Source organism: Chenopodium quinoa, unplaced genomic scaffold (assembly GCF_001683475.1).
Source record: "Chenopodium quinoa cultivar QQ74 unplaced genomic scaffold, ASM168347v1, whole genome shotgun sequence".
NCBI classification, from domain to species: Eukaryota; Viridiplantae; Streptophyta; class Magnoliopsida; order Caryophyllales; family Amaranthaceae; genus Chenopodium; species Chenopodium quinoa.
In genome coordinates this window covers 754,455-767,379 of record NW_018742649.1, presented here as the reverse complement: position 1 = coordinate 767,379, position 12,925 = coordinate 754,455, and the positions used below count along the sequence as shown (strand labels likewise).

The 12,925-nt window shown below is 36.0% G+C and overlaps 1 protein-coding gene across 1 annotated transcript; it reads left to right on the top strand.

Moving 5' to 3' along the window:
• Positions 1 to 615: 615 nt before the first annotated feature.
• Positions 616 to 12,700, top strand: LOC110721971 (NAC domain-containing protein 73-like). The gene is made up of 3 exons (XM_021901202.1): positions 616 to 1,247; positions 1,380 to 1,581; positions 11,901 to 12,700. The coding sequence occupies exons 1-3, from the start codon at positions 1,077 to 1,079 to the stop codon at positions 12,392 to 12,394; spliced, it is 867 nt and encodes a 288-aa protein (XP_021756894.1). The 5' UTR covers positions 616 to 1,076; the 3' UTR covers positions 12,395 to 12,700.
• The last annotated feature ends 225 nt before the right edge of the window (positions 12,701 to 12,925 follow it).

Genomic DNA, 12,925 nt, shown 5'->3' with positions numbered 1-12,925 from the left:
ATACTTGCTTCATTTCTCTTAGACACGCATGCCAATGCTAAACTTTAATCACTAATATCTTTAATTATCAATAAGTATAAATTCTAACAATTGAAAATTAATAATCTATTCATTGAGATGATTCCAACAAGTACCCACAAGACTATATTTTTTCTTATGTATAAATCATAAACATTAGTCAAAGTAGGACAAATGAATAGTGCAAAAAAAATAGAACTGGAGCAAGTATTTAAAAATGGAGGAGTAATTTTTTTTTTTTTGGATTTCTGTAGTTGTTTGAGTGAAGTGAATGAAGAGTGAGATTTCTTGCTTGAAAAATAAAATGTGTAGATGAAGAAATATGTTTTATTGGTAGTTGTTAGATATAAACTTCATACTCCAAATTAGATGCAAATATAAATATACTATTGCTTGTGTTATTCATGTCACTTACTTCGTGTACACTCTATAGCATGACATAGGAACTAAAATCTTATTCATCATACAAACAATAGATTGCCCAATTATCACTCAACTTACAAATATATTTTAGTATTATATTATACACACTATACCTAAATCTTTTGCTGTCTTCACTAAATTTATATACTATATATTTCAGCTTCTTTACGTCTAGTTTTTAACAAAACAAATAACTTTGTCTTAGGATAGTGTTAAAAGAGACTTCTCTACATTATTTTTTCACAAACTAATAAGCTTATATATTACAAACTTAAGATTCAAGCAAAACATTTTCCCCTTTTTTACTCCCCCACTTTTTTTGGGTTAACTTATTATCATATTATGCTTCAAAAAAGCTCCTAAATCTTGTGCAAAACCACTTATTATTTCCATTCTTCTACCTTACTTATTAAAAAGGGTTATCGGAGAATTGAATACCTTCCTTCTTAGAACACACTATTATCATCAAAAGAAAGATAAAGCTTTATAAGCTAGCTTATACATGTATTCGTTTACTTAATTTATTGTTCGATCCTTGTTGCGAATTAAAAACTTCATAAAGCTTATTAAGCTGGGGAGCTCATGAGAAGTAGATAAATCTAGAGAGGTTAACTTATTAATTTACACACGGAAGTATGACTTGGTGCAACGAAGTCACCGACGTTCAAACGGTGGAGAAGAATAACTCCCTTCCATCATCAACGTCGTCGAGGCCAAGCAATGACAACCTTAACACTAATAACGTTACTGCAAGATCAGTTAAGTCTTGCCCTTCATGCGGTCACCAGATCAAATGTCAACAACAGGTATAATCAATTTAATTATTTAGTAACGGAAGAAGTATGTACTTTTGTATGTGTACTAATTAATTACTGATTAACAATATATATATATATATTTTTATTATTATTGATTTACATGAATGTACTTGTTATTAGGCTAAGATAAATGACCTGCCGGGTTTACCAGCGGGAGTTAGATTCGATCCAACTGACCAAGAAATAATTCGGCATTTAGAGGGCAAGGTGAGGCCGAATGATGAATCGCCGTTTCATGGATTACATCCTCTCATTGATGAGTTTATACCAACGCTTGAAGGAGAAAATGGGATTTGTTACACCCACCCTGAAAAATTACCAGGTAACTAATAAAGTTTAATTTAACAATCTTTTTGTGATACAGTACATAAACCAATTTGTGGTCTGTAATAAACATATGTATGTTGCGTTATATTATATTGAGAAATTGCATGTATTACTATGACTCAAAGCATTTGGGGCAGGGGCGAAGCCAGGAATTAAAATCTATAGGGTTCGAGACTTATAATATTATATATGTTTTCAGTTCCAAATTATCTGTTTCATTATTATAAATTAGTTTCGACTATATTTTTTGATAACTTTTTTTTACTAATATATAACAAAACAAATGAGAGTGAGGGATAGCTCAAGTGGTTAGAGCTCCCCTCCCAGTTCTAGGTGATCCTAGGATCGATTCTCATCACCCGCCCTTGTGGCTCTCTAAACACCAAAAAAATGTATAACAAAACAAATGTTGTTAGCTAATAGGTTATACGTATTATTATGATTAAATTCAATGTATGGTTTCAAATAAACCATTTTGTTATCAAATATTAAATTTATTAGCTAATACTAGATTTAAATTTACGCTACGCTAGACAATTAAGTCAATTAAGAATATGAATGATTGGAATAACAAATAAACCAAACTAATAAATAGGAACTTTGCAAAATTAACAAAAAGAAAGGTTGAATGGATAAAAAAATAAATAAATAATTCGATCTTGGGACCTTCTTGCCAATGGGCCGTGTCATGACCACTCCTACAGCTGAGATATAGATTACAAGGCACTATTTTTATGCAAATTCATTGTTTATAATAATTGTTTAAGGGGGCAGCTTTTAACATTAAAGAAACTTGCAGTTGGGCCACGAGGGCCAAGCCTCCACCAGCCCCCCCGGGGTGGCTCCGCCCCTGGTTTGGGGTACAATGTGATAATTATTATTATTGTTATTATCAATGATCTTTTTTTTATAAACAAAAGAGTGCAATGCATATGTTTTTAAATGGGGGGAAGGGGAAAGGGGTTGTTTTGGTTCGGGGTGGGCGTCGGGGCAGCGAGAACGGGGAAAGGGGAAGGGGGGCTGCGTAGGGGTGGGGGAAAGGGAGGAGGTGGGTTCGCACCGACGCCGGCAGGGGGAGGGGTGGCAGTTGAGGGGAGGGTGGCAGTGAGGTGGAGGGGTGGCAGTGAGGTGGAGGGGTGACTGCAAGGTGGTTGAACGGTGGCTAAACCCAACTAATGGAAATAGTAACGGCGTAAGTCAGTTGGTAGTGAAATAAATATTTTAGAGATTTGGGTGGTAGCAAAAGAAAATAAAAAAATTAACGGGTAGCAAATGTAACACGAGGGACTTTCGCTGGTAGCAAATGTCAATAATTCCTTATTATAAGCTAAAAACAAACAAAAAGCAAAAACTTTTAAAAATGTAAGATTGGGCTTTCCACTAGTAAAGTCCGATGAAAGCCTTTCAAAAATTAAAAACGGAGACTAAGGATATGCTTCGATTAATTGATTAAGAGGTAATAAAATTCAAACGAGGAAAAAAAGTAAGTAATTAGAGGTGTTACTACAGGAAGAGAAGGTGTTTTTAGTTGTTACATGAGAGAAAGGGAGAGAGATGCGTGAAGAAATCATTACCCTCATAATGAGGTTAGGGTAATACCAACCCTCTCCTAGCGTAACACCAACCCAGCTTCAAGCAGAGAAGGTTTTGCATGCCTCTCCGCCTTGCGTTGGAGTCTTAATTGTAGGCATCAATCAGTTACTATCCATACAGGTTCGGCTTTATTAGTGAACTCCTTTTTACATAAGAAAATGGCTCCTGCGGAAACTCATTGGACGACCTAAGAAATTAAGAAGTTAGGTCGCTTGTTCCAATACTGTGCAATCTTGAAGAGAGGATGTTCATCAAGCTCACCTACTTGCCAACCAATGTCGGCTTCTTTTTACTTTGTTTAGCTCCCCTTTCCCCTTTTAGCTTTCTTATGTGTTTTTCTATGTTCAGCTATTGTATAAAAATAGAAAAAAAAAATTTGTGTGGCCAGCTAACACATGAGTAGCCCTTACCATGTAATCTTTAAGGCCTTGACCGATTATGTAACCCCTAAACGAGTAACCCTTGACTGACCAAATAACCTCCGATTTAGTAACCTCCGACTGTGTAACCCATGACCAATCCAGTAAACTCTTACCGATCGAGTTACCCCTGACCGATCGAGTAACCCTTAATCGAGTGAGTATCCCCTGACTAGCCAAGTAACCCCTGACCATTCTTTCAAAAAAAAAAAAATTAAATAAATAAATAAATAAAAAAACTAATGTGGCTTGTCACACAATATGGCCAGCCACATATAAAAAATTTGTGATTTTGTGAATTATTTTTTTTTTTTTTGGTCGAAAAGAGTTACAAATCCGTATTAATTATGTAGGAATGTGTATTTGAGAGACGGAGATAAGGTGGGTCTTGGGTGGGGATTAGACGGGTCTTTGGTGGGGATAAGGTGGGGATGGATATCCATGTAGAGGGTGGGGCGGGGATGGTTTTCGAGTTGTACCCACCGGGGCGGGGATGGGGATGAATATTAGACCCGCCGCGTGGATTGGGATGGGGATGGGTATGAAAATGTTAGGTGGGGATGGGGATGGAAAGACCAACATCCAACCCGCCCTGCCCCATTGACATCCCTAGTTAGGAGTAGTGAAGAAATGTGGCATTTCTTTCTTTTCAAAGAAATATGTTCCTCACCATTGAAACATCCATGAAATTTTTTTAAAAAAAATTGTCAAAAATAAAACAAAATTTAGGTTGTCTTCCAAAACTAAATTGACTTTTTGATTATTATCAAATCAAAATTTTGACATACATCTGCTCAAAATAGAATGTGATTAATTAATTATCGCAAGTACTAATGCAGTACAAAATAACCTAAATACAGAAATTAATTAATGATACGAAAATAATAAAAAGACTGAAATACCTTTTTCCAAAATGAAAAAAATTGATTCGCTATTTCACCGGGATTTTGGTTTTTACATTTTTTTTTATTTTGCAATTCATTTACTCGCCAATTTTTTTCATTTCATTCATTATTTCAATCACCATTTTTTTTTTACGGGAATCACCATTTTTTAATTCATTTCATTTCACCATTTCTCTTAAAATTCTTCAATCTGAGCCCTAAAGACGAAAAAGTCGTTCACCGCTCATAAATCATCCGATCTTATTTTTTTTGTTTAATTTTTTTTTTGTTGAATTGTTGTAAATTTTCTTTTGAAGTACCCCGTCTATGTTTTTCGGGGGGTACTATTTACCCCCAGAAATCTTATCCGGGGGGTACTGGAGACCCCCAAAAATCTGAGCCGGGAGGCATTGGAGACCCCCGGAAATCTATAGGGGGGTGCTAGAGACCTTCGAAAATCTTAGCGGTATAAGATGGAAATTTTATTGGAAAAATTAGAAAAAATAATCCCAACTTTCATCAATTTTGGTACAATAATCCCAACTTTAGATTATTCTGGAATAATCCGAACTTGGGGGGAGTCTTCTTTTTTTCTTCAGTCCTTATGATCGGTTACCTGTTGAGAAGGTTAATTTTTTTTATATGTTTTTCAAAAGCCACGTGTCAGTATATGATTAGTCCAAAATTAAAAAAAAAACTTTGAAAATTAAAAAAAAAAAAAAAACAAAACAAAACATAAACCCACCCCTTCCCCCTTAACCACTAGCCCCCCATCCAAACCACCCCATCCACCAGCCCTCCCCCACCCCTTCCACCAGACCCCACCTGAAAACACCCCCCACGCAACCGGAAAATCGCCCCCACCCCCCGACCACCACTCCCCCTCCCTTCCCCCACCCACGAAACCCCTCCCCCCTCCCCTTCCCTTACCCTCGAAAACGCCGGAAATTGAGCCCCTTGCCGTTTCCCCCTCCTGCGCAATCTCTCTCAGCATAATCTACTACACCCCCCAATTTTCCCCAATTTTTACGGGACGGTTCAAAGGCGGGAGATTGGTTTCGAGTTCAAGGGGAGAGGGGGAGTTTTTACGGGAGGAGGGAGGGGTTTCGTGGGTGGGGGAAGGGTGGGGGAGGTGTTTCGGCAGGTGGGGAGTGGTGGTCGGGGGGTGGGGGCGATTTTTCGGCTGCGTGGGGGGTGTTTTCGGGTGGGATCTGGTGGAAGGGGTGGGGGAGGGCTGGTGGATGGGGTGGTTTGGGTGGGGGGCTGGTGGTTTTGAGGGAGGGAAGTTTTTTATTTTTTTTTATTTTTTTTTAGTTTCTGATTTTTAATTTATTTATTTATTTTTTTAATTTAATTTATTTTTGGACCAATGACAAGCTGACACGTGTCATGGTGACCTCTTATTAAAGGTTGTTGGCTTTTGTTGACCGGTTTGGGATTGAAGAAAAAGAAGACCCCCTAAAGTTCGGATTATTCTAGAATAATCCAAAGTTGGGATTATTGTACCAAAATTGATGAAAGTTGGGATTATTTTTTCTAATTTTTCCAATTTTATTTTGTTTGTTTGTTCATCTATTACATTACATAATTTTCATACCTTAAAAAAATGTTGTAGTGCACTTCATTATTGCTTATGAATTTGTATAGTATTGAATATTAAATATGAATCTAGATTGAATACGTTAGAATATGGTTGTAAATTAAACAGCAGGGATGATTATGTAGTTAGGGTTGTACAGGATTTTATTTTAATTATTTTTAAAAAGTAAAAAGGATTAAATCCCTGCATTTAGTATCCCCCTTAATTATATGTTTAATGGTTTATTGTGACACGTATCACAATGATTTTTTTTTAATAAAAATTACACTAATCTTTTAAAAAAATTGATTCAAAAATAAAAATAAAAAAAACCAACCCAAATTGTTCCCACCCCTCCTAACTAGGGGTGAAAGTTCGGTTTTCGGTTTTGTTTATAGGCCAAACCGAAACCGAACCACCCTAATTCGGTTTTTGGTTTTTGGAAACCAAACCGCACCACTTTACTTTTGAAACCAAACCAAACCAAACCAAACCATATAAATTTCGGTTTCAAAAGAAAAAACCGAACCAAACCGAATTTTTTTGGGCCTTGTTTATTTGGGCTTTAATCTCCAATTTTTGTGGGCTTAAATCATATAAATATTATATTCATCAACATATGTAGTAGCATAAATGCTTAATGAGATTTAAACAACATTAACAAGTTCTAAAACTTCAAAGTTATAATTCAAAGTTTTAAAAGTTCAACACTTCATCCAAAAAAAAAAAAAATTGTTTCAACATTACAACTTTAACAATTGTTTAACAGCAGTAGCAACAAGCAGCATAGACCAAGTTCTAAAAGGCAGTAAAAAAATTGTTTAACAGCAGTAGCAACAAGCAGCAGGGCATCAGCAGCATCATAACAGCAGGTCAGCAGCAAAAGCAGGTCAGCACTCAGCAGCATAGACTAAGGCAGTAGCAGTGATAGAGCAAGGCAGTAGCAAGTCTGGCAAGTGGCAACAACAAGTCAGCAATGAGCAAAGAGCCACATCAGTCTATTATTTCAAGCACTTCATCAATATCAGCATCACCAACTGCCATATTCTTCAAGTCTATCATAATTCATAACAAAAATAACCAAGTTAAAATATATACACATAATGAAAATAAGTAAATTATGATTAGATGTTCTTATATATTACCCTCTTCAAGAAGCTCAACTTCCTCTAAACATTCTTCAATACTTGGAAATGGTGAAGCACGTGACCAATTTTGAGCACAAACAAGACCTTCTACAACTCGAGGAGTTAATGAGCTCCTAAACTGATCTAGAACCCTGCCCCCAGTGCTGAATGAATGCACTCTCAGAAGCTACTGTCGAAACAGGGACAACAAGAACATCACGGGCAATTCTCCCCACAGTAGGAAACCTTGAACAATTGAACTTCCACCAGCTCAAAATGTCAAATTCATCAATATCCTCCGCTGTATCCTCCTCCAAATATTTGTCTAACTCTATTTTTGCATCTCCATTTCTCTCACACTTGTGTTTCTTATACTTACTCTTTAAGACTTCAATCTTTTTATGTTTGGGACTCAATGGAGTTTTGCCATCCTTACTTGAAGATACTTCCTCCCTATTCACATCATTACCAGAAGAAACACGATACTCCTCATACAAAGCATTCAAAGCTACCTTCACATTATCAACTAACTTTGATGCAACAATAGGGTCATAAATTTCAGTTATCATCCACTCAACATAATCAAGCTTATAACGAGGATCAAGGACAACGACAATAAAAATCAGGAGGTTTATTTTTTCTGGATCACCCCAATACTTTTCATATTTTTCTTTCATTCTACAAGCCATAAGACACATATCCACATCATCACTTGAAACCAAATCTTTCATAAGTACAGCAACACTCACCAATTCATGAAAAAACAAATTCAAACTGACATATAAAGAGCAAGAGACATGCAAGGTCAGATCATAAAAGGCTTGTAGAAATTCAGAAAGTCTTCTTACATTATTCCAATCATCAGAATCTGGGCTACCCTTACCATCCCTCTCATTCAAATCAACTACATAGTGAGGGTCTTCCCCAGAATACCTCTCAAAAGCATCTTGAAGCTCAATAGCAGCATTCAACATCAAATAGGTGGAGTTCCACCTAGTAGGCACATCAAGGCACAATCCCTTTTTTGTGTTGATTTTTTCATCTAAGACACATTTTTTAAACCTTTCCAACCTAGCAGGAGATTGTTTGATAAACCTAACAGCATGCCTAACACGTTGAACCGACTCATTAACAGTTTTCAACCCATCAGAAACAACCAAATTGACAATGTGTGCAACACAACGCATGTGAAGGAAACGACCCTTAAGAACCCCAGTTTTCCACCCATTTATTTTCCTTCTCATATACCCAATTGCAGTATCATTTGAGCTAGCATTATCAACTGTTATGCACATGACATTTTCAAGCCCCCAATCAAGCAAACACTTTTCAATTTCTTTGCCAATATCATCACCCTTATGACTAGAAATAGGACAAAAATTCAGAATTCTTTTGTGTAATTTCCAATTATTATCAATAAAGTGGACAGTCAAGCACATGTAATTGATTTGTTGTATAGAGGTCCATGTATCAGTGGTTAAAGAAACTCTTGAATTACACCTTTTTAACACATTTTTCAGCTTTCGTTTTTCAGTTAAATATGTTTCAAAACAATCTTTGGCTACTGTAATTCGAGAAGGAACATTAAATCTAGGCTCTATTACACCACAAAAATGTCTAAAACCTATACCTTCAACAAACTTAAATGGAAGTTCATCAACAATCACCATAAATGACAAAGCTTTTCTAATACTACCAGCATCAAATTTGTGGTATGTCAACCCACTAGTACCACCACTTGGTTCTTTAGAACTTTTAAATGAAAGCAAACTTTGTTTTGAATCTTTAGGGGTGTTAAAGGGATACTTACGACATCGCGAAATATGAGCCCATAACACACTAGTGCCGTTTTTCTTTGCCACACACTTGTAGCTCATCCCACAATACTTGCAAATTGCCTGCATTCGAGAAGGTAAGTCTTCTTTATCAAAGTGCTCCCAAACTTCAGAGCGTTCTTTCATCCTCTTCCTTTTTGCTCCCTGTTCTTTTTTCTGATTTTGAGAGACTTGGTCAGTCTCATGTTCGGATTGAGGCTGGTCAGGAACACCACCCACGTTGGTTGTCATTCAATAATTCGTGGTTGAATAACAATCTGTAAGAATACATGCAAACTCATAAATTAAGAATATTGGATCTTTTAAAGGGAATAATAGGTTGGGGTCGTTGTGTATTAGTCATGCAAACTGTTTTCTTGTTTATGAGGGCTTGGTGCAAAACTTATTATGATATTATATTAACAATTGTTGTTAGATGAAATTAAGTTAATATTGGGTTTTGTTAGTTTTGTTACATATTTTTGAATTGTAGTTAATTTATTTTAGTAAGAATTACAATGAATTTATAGTCCTATAAAAAAAAAAGAGACTTACAGTACCAATAATAATAATTATACCCCTAATAAACAAAATCAGTAGTAACTGGCTAACTGCACCAAAGACAATAACAATTTAGCAATAATAATTAGCCCCCTAAGATTCCACCCCACCACCCAAAAACAATCAAATTAAGCACTAACTGACTAACTGTACCCAAAACAAGTAAAATCAAAATTAACAATAATAACAAAGATCAACAATCTAATAAACACTTATCAAGACAATGATAATGCTATTAATCATGCGAACCCTTGAATTAATAACTAACTAATAATCTGAAACAATCTTCAACAGAGTCCAATCGAATAGAGCTTCAAAATACCAGAAAATTCAGAATGTTTTACTAGACCAAAACCCTAATCAGAATGTTTTACTAGACCAAAACCCAAAATACCCTTGAATAGACCAAAACCCCGAAGCATCAAAATACCAGAAAATTCATAATGTTTTACTAATTTGTACAGAATAGAAAATTCAGAAACAACATCGCAATATGAACATCAAGCATAGATTAAAACCCTAATCAGAATGTTTAACATATTTGTACATGTAATTTGCAGATTTTCGTAATTAACATTTAACACTAATCATAATTAAAACCCTAAAAAAATATGAACATCAAGCATAATCAAAACTTAAAAGCATACCTTTGGACGGTGGACGGTGTCACAGTGAACGCCTGAACGAGTGCCGGTGAACGATGGAGAGTGAGAATTCTGATAAACACAAAAGAGATGATTGAGAAACTGAGAAAGTGAGGGTGAGAGACTGAGAAATTCGCAATGAGGGTAGGGTAAGAGGCGAGGAACTGAGGAAGTCAGGAGAGAGAATCAGAGAATGAGGGTTAGGGGTTTTTTTTCCTTATATACTTAGGGTAAATCTGGGCCTAAATTTCGGTTTTCGGTTTTTTTCGGTTTTCCATTTCCTCAAACCGAAACCAAACCGAAAACCGAATTTTTTTTTTTTTTTAAAACCGAACCGAACCACTTCAAAAAAAAACCGAACCATATTTCTTATTCGGTTCGGTTTTCGGTTCGGTTCGGTTTTAACCCGAATTTGTTTCACCCCTACTCCTAACCGTCAAAAGCCCCCTTCCCTGGTAGCCACCAACCTAGACCACTCTGACGCTAACCCCACCAACCCCCCTTCCCCGGTAAACCCAACCCAACCCTTTGAGCGAAATTCTTCGATAGGGGTTACGAAACCCAAAATCCCACCTACCCTCCCTCGAAAGCAATACAACGTCCACCAATTTTTAGGTTTAGTGGTGAACATCGTTTGAGGGTTGGGTTTCGGAATAGTAGAGGTGGGGGCTTCTTATTTAGGTGGAAGGGCGTCGGGGTTGGGTGAGGGGGACTTTCGGCGGCGAACAACAAGGAGGGGTGGGGTCTGCTCGACAATCGGGAAGGGCGAAGTGGTCGACGATAGGTATGGAGTGAACGAAAAAGGGGTGGAGGGGCTAAACGGGATAAGGGTGGGAGTTTTTTTAATTTTTTATAAGAAACAAAATCAATTTTTTCAAAAGAAAGAAATTAATATAAAAAAAATGTCATAGTCAATCACAATATAACACGTGTCGAGTTTAACCTTTTAAAAAGGTTGCTGACTTTTTGTTCAATTTAGTTTAAGCAGATTTATGTCAAAAGTCATTTTATTTTGAAATAATTCAATGATCGTTTTATTTTTGAAAAACCGGCTAAAGGTCTTTTTATTTTTGACAAATTTTCCAAATTATTTTCCACCGTTAACAAGCAAAACTATGTACCCAAAAGGTTTCCTCCGAATCAAAAGAAAACAAGTAACCTGGTGATAATCAAAGTATTAGAATAAAAATATGTCTAGAAATTGTCATGTGACTTCAATTGGAAACATTACATGTTATAGTCAATACTCAATAGTTGTGCCTCGTTTATTAATCAGTACCCATCAAAGATATTAGTCTAATGTCAATGCATTGATTTATTGAACACGAAATAGAATGCATGGTAATTACATAACTGTTGATGCAACTTCCTTTTCAAGTCTATTTTGGGAAAACAAAGACTTATTTTCTATTCAATTGTATAGATGCAGAGGGGTTGGTGAGTGTGTATATGTTGGCAAAACGTCTATTTGTCTTGTCCATTTGGTGTCAAAAACTAACTAGGGAGAGAGATTGATGTATACTAAGCAATAATTATATATCTATATATATATATATATATATATATATATATATATAGCCACATATTTACAATGCACAACCCCTTTTAATCTGCCCAATCCGACCTAGTCTAAAGTGATCCGATCTATAATTTAATCTGCACGAGCATAATGATTTAGCATGACATCTTACAGGAGTAAAAAATGACGGACAAGTCCGTCACTTCTTCCACCGACCTTCCAAAGCATACACTACAGGTACTAGAAAGAGAAGGAAGGTCCACACCGAAGAGGATGGCAGCGAGACAAGGTGGCATAAAACAGGCAAGACCCGACCCGTCCTCATCAACGGTAGAGTGAGAGGATACAAAAAGATCTTGGTGCTCTACACGAATTACGGCAAGCAAAAGAAACCCCAAAAGACTAACTGGGTTATGCATCAATATCATTTGGGTGTCGATGAAGAAGAAAAAGATGGGGAATTAGTAGTTTCTAAAGTCTTTTACCAAACACAGCCAAGACAATGTGGATCCATTTTGAAGCTAAATGGGCGAATAGCAAACCCGGGTCCAAGGAATGAGACGGGTGACTATTGCAGTCATTCCTCCATCATTTCCTTTGATCAGAGAAGCAATAACAATACCAAAGGAGCTGCTTCAACAGCTATGTTCCCGTTTTGCTGTCCATAATAGCTTCTTAATCAATAATCACCTATCAAATCTTCTGTACATAAAAAAGAACATAAACAGGCAACAATTCTTTTTCAACAGAAGATGACCAGAGACTAATAAAACTAGCCACTGATTTTCCCTAATTCTGTTCATCAGTGGTATTACTGGTATATAAGTTTATAAGGAAGTGTACATAGGTGCTGTAATAAGATCTAATATGACCCAACACATTTATTTTAAAATAGCATCAAACTGAATGTAATAAAGGTACAATTCTAACTATCATATTTATGTTTAAATTGCCAGATTCTCATTTTTTACTAGTAAATCAGTGAACAGATGATGCAGAAAAGTTTGTCAATATCAGGAAATGAAACAAACGCTACTTAAAAAGGCAATCTATACATCTATACATAGTATTTAAAAACACAAACCATCATCTCCTCATATTTTTAAACTAGCTTTAATTCAATACATGTATGAATGTTATTTGATTCATTTTCCCCTAACTTAATATCTTCTACAATTATATTTAATTTCACTTGTCTT